The sequence below is a fragment of the Python bivittatus genome, unplaced genomic scaffold, assembly GCF_059951505.1.
Source record: "Python bivittatus isolate LINGU-HERP-01145 unplaced genomic scaffold, Pbiv_v1 ctg000480_np1212, whole genome shotgun sequence".
In the NCBI taxonomy this organism is placed as follows: domain Eukaryota; kingdom Metazoa; phylum Chordata; class Lepidosauria; order Squamata; family Pythonidae; genus Python; species Python bivittatus.
In genome coordinates this window covers 70582995-70596648 of record NW_028277075.1, presented here as the reverse complement: position 1 = coordinate 70596648, position 13654 = coordinate 70582995, and the positions used below count along the sequence as shown (strand labels likewise).

Below are 13654 nucleotides of genomic sequence, written 5' to 3'. Positions count from 1 at the left end.
TTAAATCTGATTTCACATTAGGGTAGCTTTAATGAAATTCATGCGAGAAGGGCAGCTCAGCAGAAAAGGAACTGCACAAGTACTGCCACTGGAGAGGAAATGGGCACTGTGCCTCTGCCAACACAAGTACAGGATAAATCATCCTGTTCCACTGCCTGGACATAAAGCATGGCCTATATTGGCTAGCCTCAGTAGGCCAGAGTTGGGGGACCTGTGGCCCTCCAGATGTTGCTAAACTATTACCATTGGCAATGTTGGATGGGTGTGATGGAATGTATCTACGAGGAGGAGAGTAATCAAGGCTATCAGGAAGGAGGGGGTGCATTCCAGGAGGGAGGCAAGAGGCAGCATAGTCCGCAAGCACAGCGTGAGAACAGAAAGAGATTCAGGATAGCCACTCCCTAGAATCTCACAGGGTATAACCACGAGTTCCTGTAGTATAGATTTAGTTTGGCAAGATTCTGTCTACAAGGTGTAAGCAAATAAAGGAACTGAACTGGACTGGACTGTTTCATCATTGTTCTTGGGCTGGGCCTGACCGGAGCTGCTGGGAGCTATAGCTCAACATTTGGAAGAACCAAAGTACCCACTGCTGCCACAAACCTTTGTTTGCTGGAGGAAGACTGAAAAGAATGGCAATAAGGAAAATATCATGCTCACCTACATCATGGATGAACTGTTCAATCTTGGACTGCATGCCCCAATAGCGAAACTCCACCTTACAAAGCTTGTAGGCACACATAAAAGGCCCAGAAGTTCCAATTTCTAGCCAATCATCTCCCAGAGGTCCACGTCCCGTCTTCATCGAATGGTATAGTCGTGGATCTTCCTCTATCTTGTATTCGCCAGGTGAGATGGGGTCCCGTACAATATCAATGGTATCTGTGGGTAAGTGGAGGATGCTTTGTAAAAAGTTATTAATTGCTGGAAACTAAGATAATTTTACTTGGGTTTCTCAGGCTGCTGTTCCCTCTTACATCAGAATTTGTTCAGATGCTCAACAACATTCCTCTGACTACTGCTACTGCATACTGTACACCTGTTTTGCCAGGAGCCTGATGTCTGTTCTTCCACCCCTGATGTTTAACAACAGCATTCCCCAATTTATTGCCCCCCAGCTGCATTGGATTTCAACAACAGGAATGCTGGTTGGAAATTCAAAGTGTGGAAGTTCATGACATCTACATCAAGTGAAGCCTTCACAAGGTTGGCAAAGACTACCTTACAACACAGCAACCTACATGCTATGAGTGAAACAAATGTCCACTGACTCAGTCACTTACTGACCCTAAATATCATCAGATACCCATCATCAGCCACTCCTGCACAATTGGTTGCTTAGCACAGTAACATGCACATATTACATTACGTTCTGTACAACCTAAAGTGACAGGAATTGCTCAGTGTTTGAGAACTCACCCACAATCCTTTGCCTGCGCTCTACGGCACTTAGATTGAAGATATTGGTTTGCTTTCCAGCATCTGGTCGGTAGTAAGTCTCAATCTCAATTGAAAATTTCTCCACAAAAGGGCATGTGTATCTATAAGGGGAAGGATGAAACTCATAGTCCTACCTTTACTGCCTTGGCAGACTCCAACCCCATCTTCTCCCTGCCCTGTTCCAGCCTTCCCCTGCCTCCCTCTCACCTGGTCCGTGTGTAGGGATAGGCGTTCCAAGATTCTTCCTCCACCTGCAGAGCAGCCTTAGGTAGGAGAGCACGGAACCAGCTAGGAATATGAGAGCCCACATGGTAGATCTTGTGTGTATACTGACCACTCCCTCCTGGACCATCATTGTATGGTCGGTTGGACAGGATTTCAACTCCACTGCCTTCACCGCTGGATTCCTCACGGCTTTTCTTCTAAGGAGAGAGAGTGAGAGAGAGAGACAGCCGTCTTCAGCCTGCAATCCATACCTTTTGCTTTTGCATTCCTCAACCCTGCTCAGTTTTAGTCTACTGATCCTGTTAACCCAAAAATTCTATCTGGTTAAATAAATACCCATCAGCCTGCTCTGTCTGTCCAAACTGTTACCTGGATCATGTAAAGTTGGGCCACCTGGTATTCTGTCAGGCTCATGGGTAGCAGTATGTGGTATTCCTTGATCAGCATTTTGACTGTCAGATCCTGTGAGTTGAGACACAGTAGAGAACGGATAAAAGTGTACAGCCAGGACAGATGCCTATTTGTGGCTGTGGGACACTTAACAATATAAAAAGAAAATGGAATCAAAGAGGAGATTAAGACAGCTGAAGAAAACTGTGTTTTGGACAACACGGCCTAACAAGATAAAAGATATCCCCCAAATGCTCACCTATTTCATGAATAATTTCTTGTATCAGCGAGACTGGCATGTATTTATTTTTTATCCCCAGCATTAGAAAACAATCATATATCAAAATGAAGTATTATACAAATATGGCAATGCAAAGGAGTCACTGGTCATAGGTAGCAGCTCAGACCACACTCTTACTTCCTCAGATGAGAAGCTGGAAAGAAATCCCCATCTGACCTTATTTCAAAATCCAACCCACTGGGTAAGTTTCCATAGCAACTCTTCAGCTAATGGGAGGCTAGGGAGTTTCAACATAGCAAAAGGGAAATGTGGTAAGGAGTAAAATAATAGCATTTTAACACCTCTGCTGTTTTACATCTTCCTGGACTGTGTCAGTGGTTCCCAAACTTTGCTATATTATGACCTGAGAAAAAGAAATTGTGTCATCTCCCACCTGTGAATAAATTTTTTCACTGGGATTGGGGATGGGCAAGAAAAAAACCTAAATTTACTCATAATAATTAAATTTTAACCTATATAGCACATAAAACAGTGATAGAACTTTACAACTTTTTAAAATAATACTGTTTCTTTCAAAATAAGCAAAAACCACCCAATACAATCTAAAACTATTTTTAACATGAAAAACGAACTTGCTTCCTTTTGCATAATTCCTGAAATTGGGATTTCATTTTGAAGACAGTCTCTCTCATTTACCAAAGTCAGGGAGAAAAAAATAATGTTGCTTTGCCTTAAATCAGCTTCTCTTAAACTGTTCTTAAAATACTATAGCTTGCAGAACATGGGCAGACTATAAACTGTTTTTGGCACTCTTTGTATCAATGCAATCACACTGAGATAATAGTCCACCATGTCTTTTCCCCCAAGCCTAGTGCTTGTAAATCCCTCCCCTATTCTTGCAATTTCCTCCTAGCTGCAGTCTTATAGCCCTCCTCCCTTCTCTTCAGAAGTGGTAATTTCCTCTGCAAAGTATCTGATCAGATGGTCAGTTTTGCATAGAAGCTTCATGCCCTCCAGGCATGATTACTGCTCCTCTAAAAGGTAAATGCAATGTGTTAAAAGCAAACAAACATTCAGACTTCATATAGGGCTCTGGAACTGCAGGGTTGCTTTGCATTTAGCATAACTTTATATCAAATTGATAAGTCTGCTGTAAAAGCAGCACAAAGAAAGGACTCTGTGGTGACGCTCCTCCTCTTATCTCACACCCTCCTATAAGAGTTCACAATATGAGAAATGCTTAAGTATGTAATTTGTTTGGTTTTGGCTTAACACAGTATCAAAAGCCAGTTATATAGCTTACTGTATTGTATGAAGCCAGCTAATAATGGCTTATGCAACAATGGTTAAGCAAACCTTGGCTTAATAGGATGCATGAATTTGTTTTATGATGTATAAGGTTGTGTCAACCCAGCTAAAGCACAGACCTGCTAAATCTATGGACATAACTTACTAAGTTAAGGCTTCACTCTTAACCAAACTTATTAGAACCGGGGATTCTAGATAAATATGCACAGGATTGTGTTGTCAATGCTGATACTCTTGGTAATTCTGTACTTCCACTTTTCTATGTGTGCAACACGTTGTAATCAAGGTTTCTGGAGATTTAAGGGGAGTCACTACCCCTCCTCTTTCCTCTCTTATACCTGCATGCCATGCAGAATTTAAATCACGCATAGCTGTGCTCAGCATTGTTATGCAGGGAGAAGCTACTAAATCTCTGCCTATCCTGCATCTGTTCAAGGCACAGGAGTACATTCAAGGGGAAAAAAAAGTCTGCAGCCCTCCTAGAGAGCTGTTTTCATGGATATCCTTTACCTTCTGCGCCTATCAAATTGCTCTGGCTCTTGGCCCTTGCAACCTGCTGTTCCTGTAGTGTATCTCAAGCAATCGCATAACTTCATACATATTATTACAGTAATCCACAACAGCCTTGCAAAGTCACACAGCCTTATCATGCTCATAAAGGGATAAGAGGGCAAGAACAGCTACTAAATTTACAGTTTATGCATTTAAAATTACATCACAAATCCTTTTGAACTCTGTATCCCATCTGGAAAACAAAGTACTGTACTAGACGTGGGCATAATTGAAAATAATGCAACACAGAGGGGCTCATAAAGGATTTTTTTTTTTTTTTAGGAAAAAATATCTGGAGAATGTAAACAGTTAAATCGTATATGCCACTCGCTAACTGGGAGGTGATAGTGTACCCTATGTTCCATACTCCAGTATCAGTGTTTATAAGAAAACCTCTTCCCAAGTACAAACAAGTTAAGCCTTTCAAGATTCTGAATGTGAAAAAAGAAAGCCAAAACCTGCTGAGGCGTCACAGAAAAAACAACACAGATTAGTATGCTATTTTCTCCATTCCAGCTACATAGACAGATATACGGGGGGGGGGGGGGGGGAATGCATAAGTTACAACATTAAGCAATACTTATTGTCTATAATACATTTGTAGGAGAAACTGAACTTCAACACAAGGATATTTATGTTGAACATGAAGTTCAGTTTGTCCTACAAACATATTAGAAAAACTACTTCAGAATCTAACTCCTTATAAAGCCATGTTCAACAAAAATAACTTCAAGTCCAAACATTCCCATGTTTTAGCCACAATTCACTCAGCCAACTACACATTTAACATGCATTGTGTTATCTCTAGCAAGTCACCTTTTGCAAGTCAGTTACCCAAATTCCTATAAGCATGCATTTGGTGGGAAGCTTGCCTAATCACCATAACCAATTAAGAAAAGTGACTTAGAGGAAAATACATGTAAGTTCAATTCTAAAAACACCTATTCAGGATGTACATGTAGGACTCAGATATACAACTACAAAGTTAAGCACTTAGAATAGAAATAAATGGGCACATTTCTGAGAATACACACGCAAGATTGATGTTTATATGATCTTCGCAATTTAGTTGAAGCCTCAGGGTATGTATTTTTGTTTCTTAGTGTATTTATCTTCATTGTCAGTATCTGACTTTTTAAAATAATAAAGGAAGCACTGACAAAACATTCTTACCTCAAAAAATAACACTGAATTTAACCCTGCCTAATTCATTCACAAAGCTCAGGTTTCCATAGGTCTGCCCCATTAGAAAAAGCTGCTGTCTTTCTCACAAGAACAAAATAAAATCAGCAGGTGCAGTTTACACTTAACTTCCATGTTTGGGAGTACTACTCAGTGACTAAATGTATGCTTGCCTTGCGACCATGAATGCTACAGGAGCCCTGCAGAAATAAAATATGGCAACCTGGTGCCTAAAGCGTTCAGAGGTTCCAATACACCTTCATCCTGACCAAGATATTCAATGCAGCAGTAAATTACTATTCCAACTACCGTTCAAGCTGGCTGAACTCAACCCACAGCAAACTGTCAGAAAGTCAAAGCATTGCTCCATTGGAATAACTGGAGCAGAGGTAACCGAGCTTCTGTCATCGCTACCCGTGCCTTTGCTCAGGTGAAAGCCTCTCTGTTGCTTTTAGAGAATGGCGACCTAAGATCCAGGAGGGCGGGCTGGCACAGGGTCCCACTTCAACCCACATGAGACCTAACCGAGAAGTCGGCGAAGAGGAGAAACGTGCTGGGCGCTTGGTTTCACTTTCTGGGCCCCAAGAGGCAGCCTCGTCCTCCTGGAGAGACATACCTTCACCTCTCTTCCCCACCCCCAAATTCCATGCAGTGTTATTCTGCGCCCCTTCCTTGCAGCCCAACCGTGCCCAACCACCCCTGCTGATACCCGGCTCCTGTACCATCCCACCCGTCCCTTCTGTACAGTACAGCGCGTGCCTTTCCCCGGTCTCCCAGCCCCACGGCTCTGCGTGCACACGAATACTCCCTGCACACGCACACGCACCACGCTCCCGGGCCCAGACCTGTGGCTCGATGTAGGGATGCCGGCGGTGGAAGCAATGGTATGCTACGACGGGGAGACGGCGGCGGGGGTTGGGGAGGGGGGAGAGAGTGGAGCAGGGAAAGAGACCGCCGGCCTCACTGAGCCCTCCCCGAACCCGCCCTCTCTCTGCCCGGGGCTGCCCGGGCGCTGTCAGGGTTCGGCTGCTGCGCTGGCGGGAGCATGGTCTGGGAAGCAGCGCGCCTGGCTGACGTGGGGGGGCTCCCACTGACAGGGATGGATCGACAGACCGAACCGGCCCGCTGCCTCTCGCGTCACCGCGGCAGAGAAGCGCGCTCAGCCGCAGTCCTTGCGCGGGGGTGGGGGGGAGAAGGAGGAGGCGGGAGTGCGGCTGACAGGGGAGCGGGCAGGGCTGCTTGTGTGAAGGAGCGTCGAAGTGGGAGCTCAGAGGGACGGGTGGCGGAGGCAGAAAGGCGGGTAAGCCGTATGGGCGAAGGTCTGGCGGACCTCGTGGGGTTCAGGATACTGAAATGGCCGATTCCTGGTATTCAGTGGGAGGTCCTTTCCTGATCCTCAGGGGTCGAACAGCCGGACCCCACTGTAGTTTTTGCCCCCTGGAGAGAGCGGGGGATCGGATGCGAAAAAGAGGAGACACTGCGGCAGGGCAACTTAAGGGGGCTGCAGTTCATAGGGAAGACGACTGTGCCGGCATCGGGCAACTGAGGAGCTCGCTGGGGAAGCAAGTGCAGCCTCTTGGCCCCCAACAGTCGGGGCTCCCCCCCATTCAGAGAGTGCGAGGCCTCCCGCCGGCTAGTCCCTTTTTAGCACAGGCATAGGTTTCCATAGAAACTGCGACCCAGAACTTGCAAAGTCTCAGCACCTCCGAGCGCGCGAGCTCGCTCTTCCCCGCCCGTCCTTCTGTGACTTCATTGTTCGTTACCAGGGAAACGCCAATGATGTCAGATCTCAGTGACATCAATGACTAAAAGGAATGGCGAACTCTTTCGAGGCCTGGCAGCTACCGAAATCTAGAGAATACATTTGACCCACGTGTGCCAAAAGGACTTTCAAATAACCTGTATAAATAAATAGCAATTGAACGGGATTTTTTTTGTGTGTTAGACCACATTCAAGGGATCCCAGCACATGTCTTAGAGGGAACCATTATTGTCTTTTTAATTTCCCGAATAATGGCCCACTGTCACACACCCCAGCAGTCACAGCATCTCCAGACTCCAGCCAACTGCAAGACACTGGAATTAAATAAAATGAAGAAATATAAGTCTTCTTTAATTATGTTAGCCCTTGGGTGCAGATGAGGCTCTTGTTAGGATAAAGTCTTCCTCAGGTTGAACTTAGCACCTGGTCACGTCCATATTATTTCCACAGCAACAGTATGGAAGTGGCTTGCCATTGCTTTTTTCTGGGATGTTTTTCAGTTCCTAGTCTAATCTGCAACCCTGTGATTTCCAGGTAGTCTCCTATCCAAGTATGAACAAGTCTGACTCTGAGCTTTTCTGACATCAGCCAAAGCTAACTAGGCGTGATTACCTGCCATTGTGAGGCATTTTGTTATATGTTAGCAAAGTAAATCAATAAAATCTCAGTTTAGCACTATTCAGATATTATAGGGAGCCGTGGAAATGACCTTGGAGAAACTATTCAGAGACGGTTACAACATGTTCAAAAACAAGTTGAGCCCGAGAAACGGAAAGTGTTCAGAAAAGACACAGGTTGATTCCTCCCTGGGTTATAAAGGAAAATGCAGTCAGGCTTGCAAGACTGATGTCAGCCCTTTGAGGGTGACCAGAACAGGAAACAGGCTCCATAAGATGACTAGAACTATACTTTATTGAGACAGGCTATTGTAACAGAATCCTGCAAGCCTGACTACAAACAGAACCATCTGGAAGCTACCACTGGTCTAGAATGTGGCGACACGCAGTTCTGGGCGCTCCACAGTTTGCAAATTGCACTGGTTGCCAGTTGCTTTCAGAGTCCAGTTCAAGGTGCTGCTTGTCATCTTTAAAGCCCTTCATGGCACATGGCCAGGTTAACTGCTGGACCACCTCTCCCTGAGGGCATCTGCCCATCCCACTAGGTTAGATAGGGTGGGCGCACTCCAGGTCCCTTCTTTTAAATGTTGTCATCTAGTGGAACCTAAGAAGGGCAGTTTCTCTGTAGCTGCCCCGGGCCTTTGAAATAGCCTCCAAATTGAGATTCAAGGGGCCCCTACCCTTTTAGCCTTCCGGAAGGCCGTAAAGACCTGGCTCTTCTCCCAAACATTGGGCTAGCATGGGGATGAGTTAGTGGGTCAACGAAATGGGTGGTTCTGGCACCTTGGTGGGAAGGGTATGATGTGTTTTTATGTTGCTGGTTTTTAAGGCAAAATATTTATACGATCTGAAGATAAACCAGAGTACAGTATGTTGCTGTTTTTATTGGTTGCTGTGAGCTGCCTAGGATCACTGTGTGAGACAGGCAGCCATATAAGTTCTTTAAATAAAATATAATGTGAAGTTTGGGGGTTCTCCTGGACTCTCACCTCTTGTTCAAGGAACAAGTGGCAGCTGTAGTTGAAGAGCTTTTACACAACTTCATCTGCTGTGCCAGTTGTGCCCTTTCCTGGATTGGGAGGCACTGCTCGTAATCACTCATGCTTCGTCACCTCTCAAGTGGATTACTGCAATGTGCTTTACATAGGGCTGCCCTTGAAGACCATCCAGAATGCAGCAGCATGTGTGCCCGTGTTACATCTCTGCTCTGCAAACTGCATTTGTTCCCTGTATGCTTCCAAGGGTAGTTCAAGGTGCTGGTTGTTATCTATAAAGCCCTACATGGCATTTGCAGGACCACTTCTTTCCAATTGCTTCTACCCATCTTATTAGATCCGACAGAAGGGGCATGCTTCAGTTCCTTTCTATCAAGTAATTTCATCTAGCAGGATCTAGGGAGTGGGCCTTTTCTGTCATAGCACCTGCCCTTGAGAACACCACAACCCTGCCCAAGGTTCAGTTGGTTTCAATCCTGCTGGCATTTCAGAAAGCTTAAAAACATGGCTGTTTTCTAGACATGGGGATTGGGAGCTTAATTGGCTCTGTGAGATTGATGTGTCACCTGCTAATAATTTGTGCTGTCCTCAGTTGCCATTGTGTGTGTGTGTGTGTAATTGTTTATTGTGTTTGTGTATTTAGCATTATGCTAACCTCCAGAATCACTATTGTGAGATGGGTAGCCATACAAATTGATTAAAATAAAAATAAATAAATAGAAAATAAAAATGTATTTTCTTCCTTATCTTTCCTGAAATCCTTTGAAAAGACATTTACAACTAATTTCCAATTTTTTGTCAATATACTAAGTTGCAAGCAAATTCTAAGAACAAACATGTGTTAATGTACTGGGTGAAATTTAAATAAAACCTTGCTCTGGTTTTGTACCCATAGAATGTGGCTACACTGAAGAAGTGTAGTGGCCTTTCTTCCCTCCCACTTTCCCCACCATCACTAGCCAGCAGGACCATGGGATGATAGGTGTTGTGGTCTTAGGTTAAGAAACCATTACCAGCAAAATCTGCCAACAGGATGCTGCAAGATTTTCATGCAACATTTTGCTTGTAAGATCAGTTAAATTCACTCAGATCTTAACTGTAAATGGGCCAAATTTATGGTGATAACAGAGATAGAATGTTACAGTATGATATGATTGATGTCATCCCATGAATCTTGAGGATAGGTCCTGGGCAGTATGAGGCCTATCACATGGAAACTCGAGTCATGGCCTACCAGGCCCTTTGGGAAACAAGTGGGTGAGTGATTGGCTGGATTCGGGTAGGAGGTGGTCAGTACCCCATTAGGAGAAGTGGCAAAGCCTGCCTTGAACAAGATAGTAACCTGGTCTGTCCTGAAAAGACAGTCCCTGTATCTGACCATACTAGAGTACTCTCATCTGGGTTTGAATCTCTCCTTTTGAGCGAAATTTATGGTTTTTTTAATAATATTTTTTATTAAAGATTACAATTATACAAATAAAAAACTAATACAAACTACAAAAAATAAAAGAATAAGAAAAACTGAAAAGTGCAGAAAGAAAGGAAAAAATATAGAACTAGAAAAGAAAAAAAAGAACTAGCAAAAAAAGAGAAAAGAAATATGTAAAGAAGTAATTTTCCCCTTTGTCACAAGTATAAACAGTTTTAACAACTTATCACCTTCTCTTAAAATACAACAAAAAATCTCTTCATCCCATATATCATCTCTTATCTATAAACATGTTAAAAACCTTGTCATTCAGTCCCAATCAGCAAAAGTCCTTTAAGGGTTATCTTAAATAACAATTTGCCTGTTTTAACCTTGATCAAATAAACCCATTTTATATTCCTTCCTTTTACTTTTAACCATCTTGATCTTTAATCCCTTCAAATAATATCCTAAAGCTTGTTTTCTTTTCATTTTTACTTTAACCGTCCTCACAAATTCCTTCAGAGTTTTAATAAGTTTCTTTTGGAAATCCAATGTAAAAAAGTTATCTAAGTTGCTCTTTTGGTTTATCATTTGTATTTGTCAGGTTCAGCCCAAGAAACTCCATGGGATGGTTCTGGAATTGCTCAGTTACTTTATTAGCTTACACCTGATAGGCAGAATCTCGCCAGACTAACTCTAACTCCCAAAGTCTGCAACTAAACACTACGAATTCCTTAGGGTGGTGCCAGTCTCATCCTATTTGCTTCACACACTCAGGCTGTGGGCTGAGGAGATGGTTCTCCCCATAACCTCGAACCTCCTCATCCAAGTCCTCCATCACAGTATATCTCTTTTAATTATTAAGACATCACCCAGTTTCATTTGTATATCCAGTATAACATCTTTTTCCATATCATTCGTATAGCTTCTGATTTTTAAATCCACTTTTAGATCAGTCTTGTTGGGTAAAACTTGTTCCTTTCGAAAACATCTTCCATAAATAGTCTATCCACAATGGCAAACAATGTTAACTTCTGAGTCTATTGCTCAAAAATATCTTCCAATACATCCAATGTTGAAGTATTTTCCACCATTCTTTGATAGTAAGTCAAATGTAAGTATTTTTCCTCTTTAATTATCATCTTTAGTTCCTTCTGGTTCCCTCTAGTGTCCAACGTTCAAATTTCCATCTTATCATACTTCCTTTCAAGAATTCAAAGCAACAGCATTTTCCCATGGGAAGGATTCTTAAGATTAATTTCAATATCCTATTTCAAATCCATCTGGACCCTTAGTCTGTTTATAACTTTCAAAATCAACATTCTAATCACCCTTTTGCTGTTTATTCCAAAAAAAAAAATTGTTGTCTTTAAACATACCTTTAAAATTCTTTTGCTAAGGATTAAAGCAAACTCACCTGGCATGTTACAAGACTTGTTGACTGGAAGGTTCTTAAAAGTTGAAAAACATTTAAGAAACAAATTCTAAAAGTGATTAAGAAATGCAGATTGGCAAAGCTTTATGTCTGTATTAGCTACATTGCAGCTGTGAGCTTAGATGGAATCCCTTGACTCCCAGCTGTTCCTTCCGCTCACGAGCCAACTGCAGAAATCCAGTTCCTGCAGTTTATTCACGAGGAGTAGCTGTCCAGAGTGCACATGGGCAATCTCAGGATCTCTTCTTTATCTGGAGAGATTTGGCCAGCCAGAAAAACCCTGTCTGGTTGCTGATCCCACCTCAATGCTGTCTCCGCTCCTTCGAAGATGTCTAGCTTGCTGTGTCCTCACCAGAAGTTGGGTTTTTGGGGTGAAGTTTATGGAGAGGTGAGGGGGGCAATTCAACTGCAAGGGCCCAGTCACATTTCAGGCTTGGGCATTGGATTGAAATGGCATCATTCACACTGCATTGGGACTTGGAGAGGAGAGGTGCCCTTTAAATTTCTCAGCAACATTTGATACTATGGATCATGGTATTGTTCTACACCCCCCCTCCAACCCCTGCAAGGGGTGGAAGTCAGAGGCTCTTTTTACAGTGGTTTGGTTCCTTCCTGAGTGACTGGTTCCAAGGTGAGATGGGAGGAGGAAAAGGTGACCTCTCCTATATGAGTGGCACAGCATTCTTCTCTTTATTCCCCTCTGTACACCAAGTACATGAAGCTACTGGGTGATGTCATCCATTGGTTTGGAGTGAGTGTTATTAATATGCAGGTAATAGACACTACCATCCAGGCCTGGAACAGTGATGCAGTGCCCTTGTGTCTGGAAGGTGTAAAAAGTTGGAGAAAAACAGAGTGAAGTACGATCCCTGCAAGGCTGAGTTACTTTGTCCAGCAACCTTATGGCATTCTAGCCAATTCAGTGGTGTATCTGAATAGGGTGGCATTCCCCAAAGGAGCTGGTCCATAACATGGGGGGCCTCCTAAATGCATGGTTACTGCTGATTAGGTAGGGGGAGGCTGTGGATAGATGGGCCAGTTTCAGCTGGAGCACCAGCTGTAACCTTTCCAGAAGAAGGAGACCCTGGTTCCTGTGACTTCATCCTTGTCACCTGTCTTTTAGATGATTGTGGTGTGATCTATATGGGGCAGCCTTCAAACACTATTTTCAAATTGCAGTTAGAAAATCTTCAAAGAGAGTTTTATTTCACTGGGACTTTGACTCTAGTTAGATTTGTTTGTGTCCCTCCTGGGGAAGGATTGGTTTATTATTTGATTTAGTCCTAGTTGATTTATTATTAATGTTGCTTTTATATTTTAATGTGTTATAACCTGCTAAGAGTCTTTTGATTCAGGTGGGCTAGAAAAATTGTAAAATAAATAATTTTTAAAAACACAGCAGCCCACATGCTGGACAGTGAGAGCCATTGCACCCATATAACACTTGTGTTGTGAGCACTGCACTGGCTGCAGATAGAGTTCCAGGCACAATTCAAAGTACTGGCTTTGACCTAGAAAGCTATATCTGGTTAGAAACTGGGTACTTGCAGGACCATCTACTTCAAGAAGATCCCACCTGGGTGCACCTTATGGGGGAGAATGCTGAAGGTTTCTCAGTGGTAGCACCTCTCCTTTGGAACAGCTTCTTGCTTGTTTTTGCTCCTGAGTTTTAGAAATGCTGTGAAAATAGAACTATTTAGTGTAGTATTTAGGGATCAGCATCTGGTCATGGAATGCCTATTTTGTAGCTGTGATTTTATTTGTTTTGTCTTTGGCATATCATGCTGATTTATTGTGATATTGTTCTACTGACTTTACTCTTTGGGGTTTTAACTGTACACCGCTGTGAATCCTTGCAGAATGTAGTAATATGGAAATATAGAATAAATAAATATTTGTTTTTTAAATACGACCCTCAATAATTTTATTTGTATCCAGCTCTGCTGCCTCTATTTAATTCAGTTCCATGCTTCAATACTGTATGGCTTGTACAGAAAGACCAGTCTGATTTGTAGCACATTTTTTTCATATGTATGTTTAATTGGTTGTATTCATACAACATGCTAAACCACAATCTAGATAACATGTTGGTGAAC

At 42.9% G+C, this 13654-nt stretch overlaps 1 protein-coding gene across 3 annotated transcripts in view; it reads right to left on the bottom strand.

Annotated features, from left to right (window-relative positions):
- PITPNM1 (phosphatidylinositol transfer protein membrane associated 1) overlaps positions 1-6571 on the bottom strand; it is a 36150-nt gene extending 29579 nt beyond the window's left edge. Inside the window, exons 1-5 of one of the 3 annotated variants that reach the window (XR_015797145.1) lie at positions 6184-6570; positions 2035-2127; positions 1648-1862; positions 1420-1541; positions 661-882 (exon numbers count right to left, since the gene is read on the bottom strand). Coding sequence is in view for 2 of the 3 variants with exons in the window: in XM_025174704.2 (XP_025030472.1) it covers positions 661-882; positions 1420-1541; positions 1648-1862; positions 2035-2112 (637 nt within the window). In the remaining variant the exon portion in view is untranslated. Of the gene's footprint in view, positions 1-660; positions 883-1419; positions 1542-1647; positions 1863-2034; positions 2128-6183 lie in introns of all 3 variants that reach the window. The other 2 variants (XM_025174704.2, XM_007440695.3) reach the window with 2 other exon arrangements.
- Between the last annotated feature and the right edge of the window lie 7083 nt (positions 6572-13654).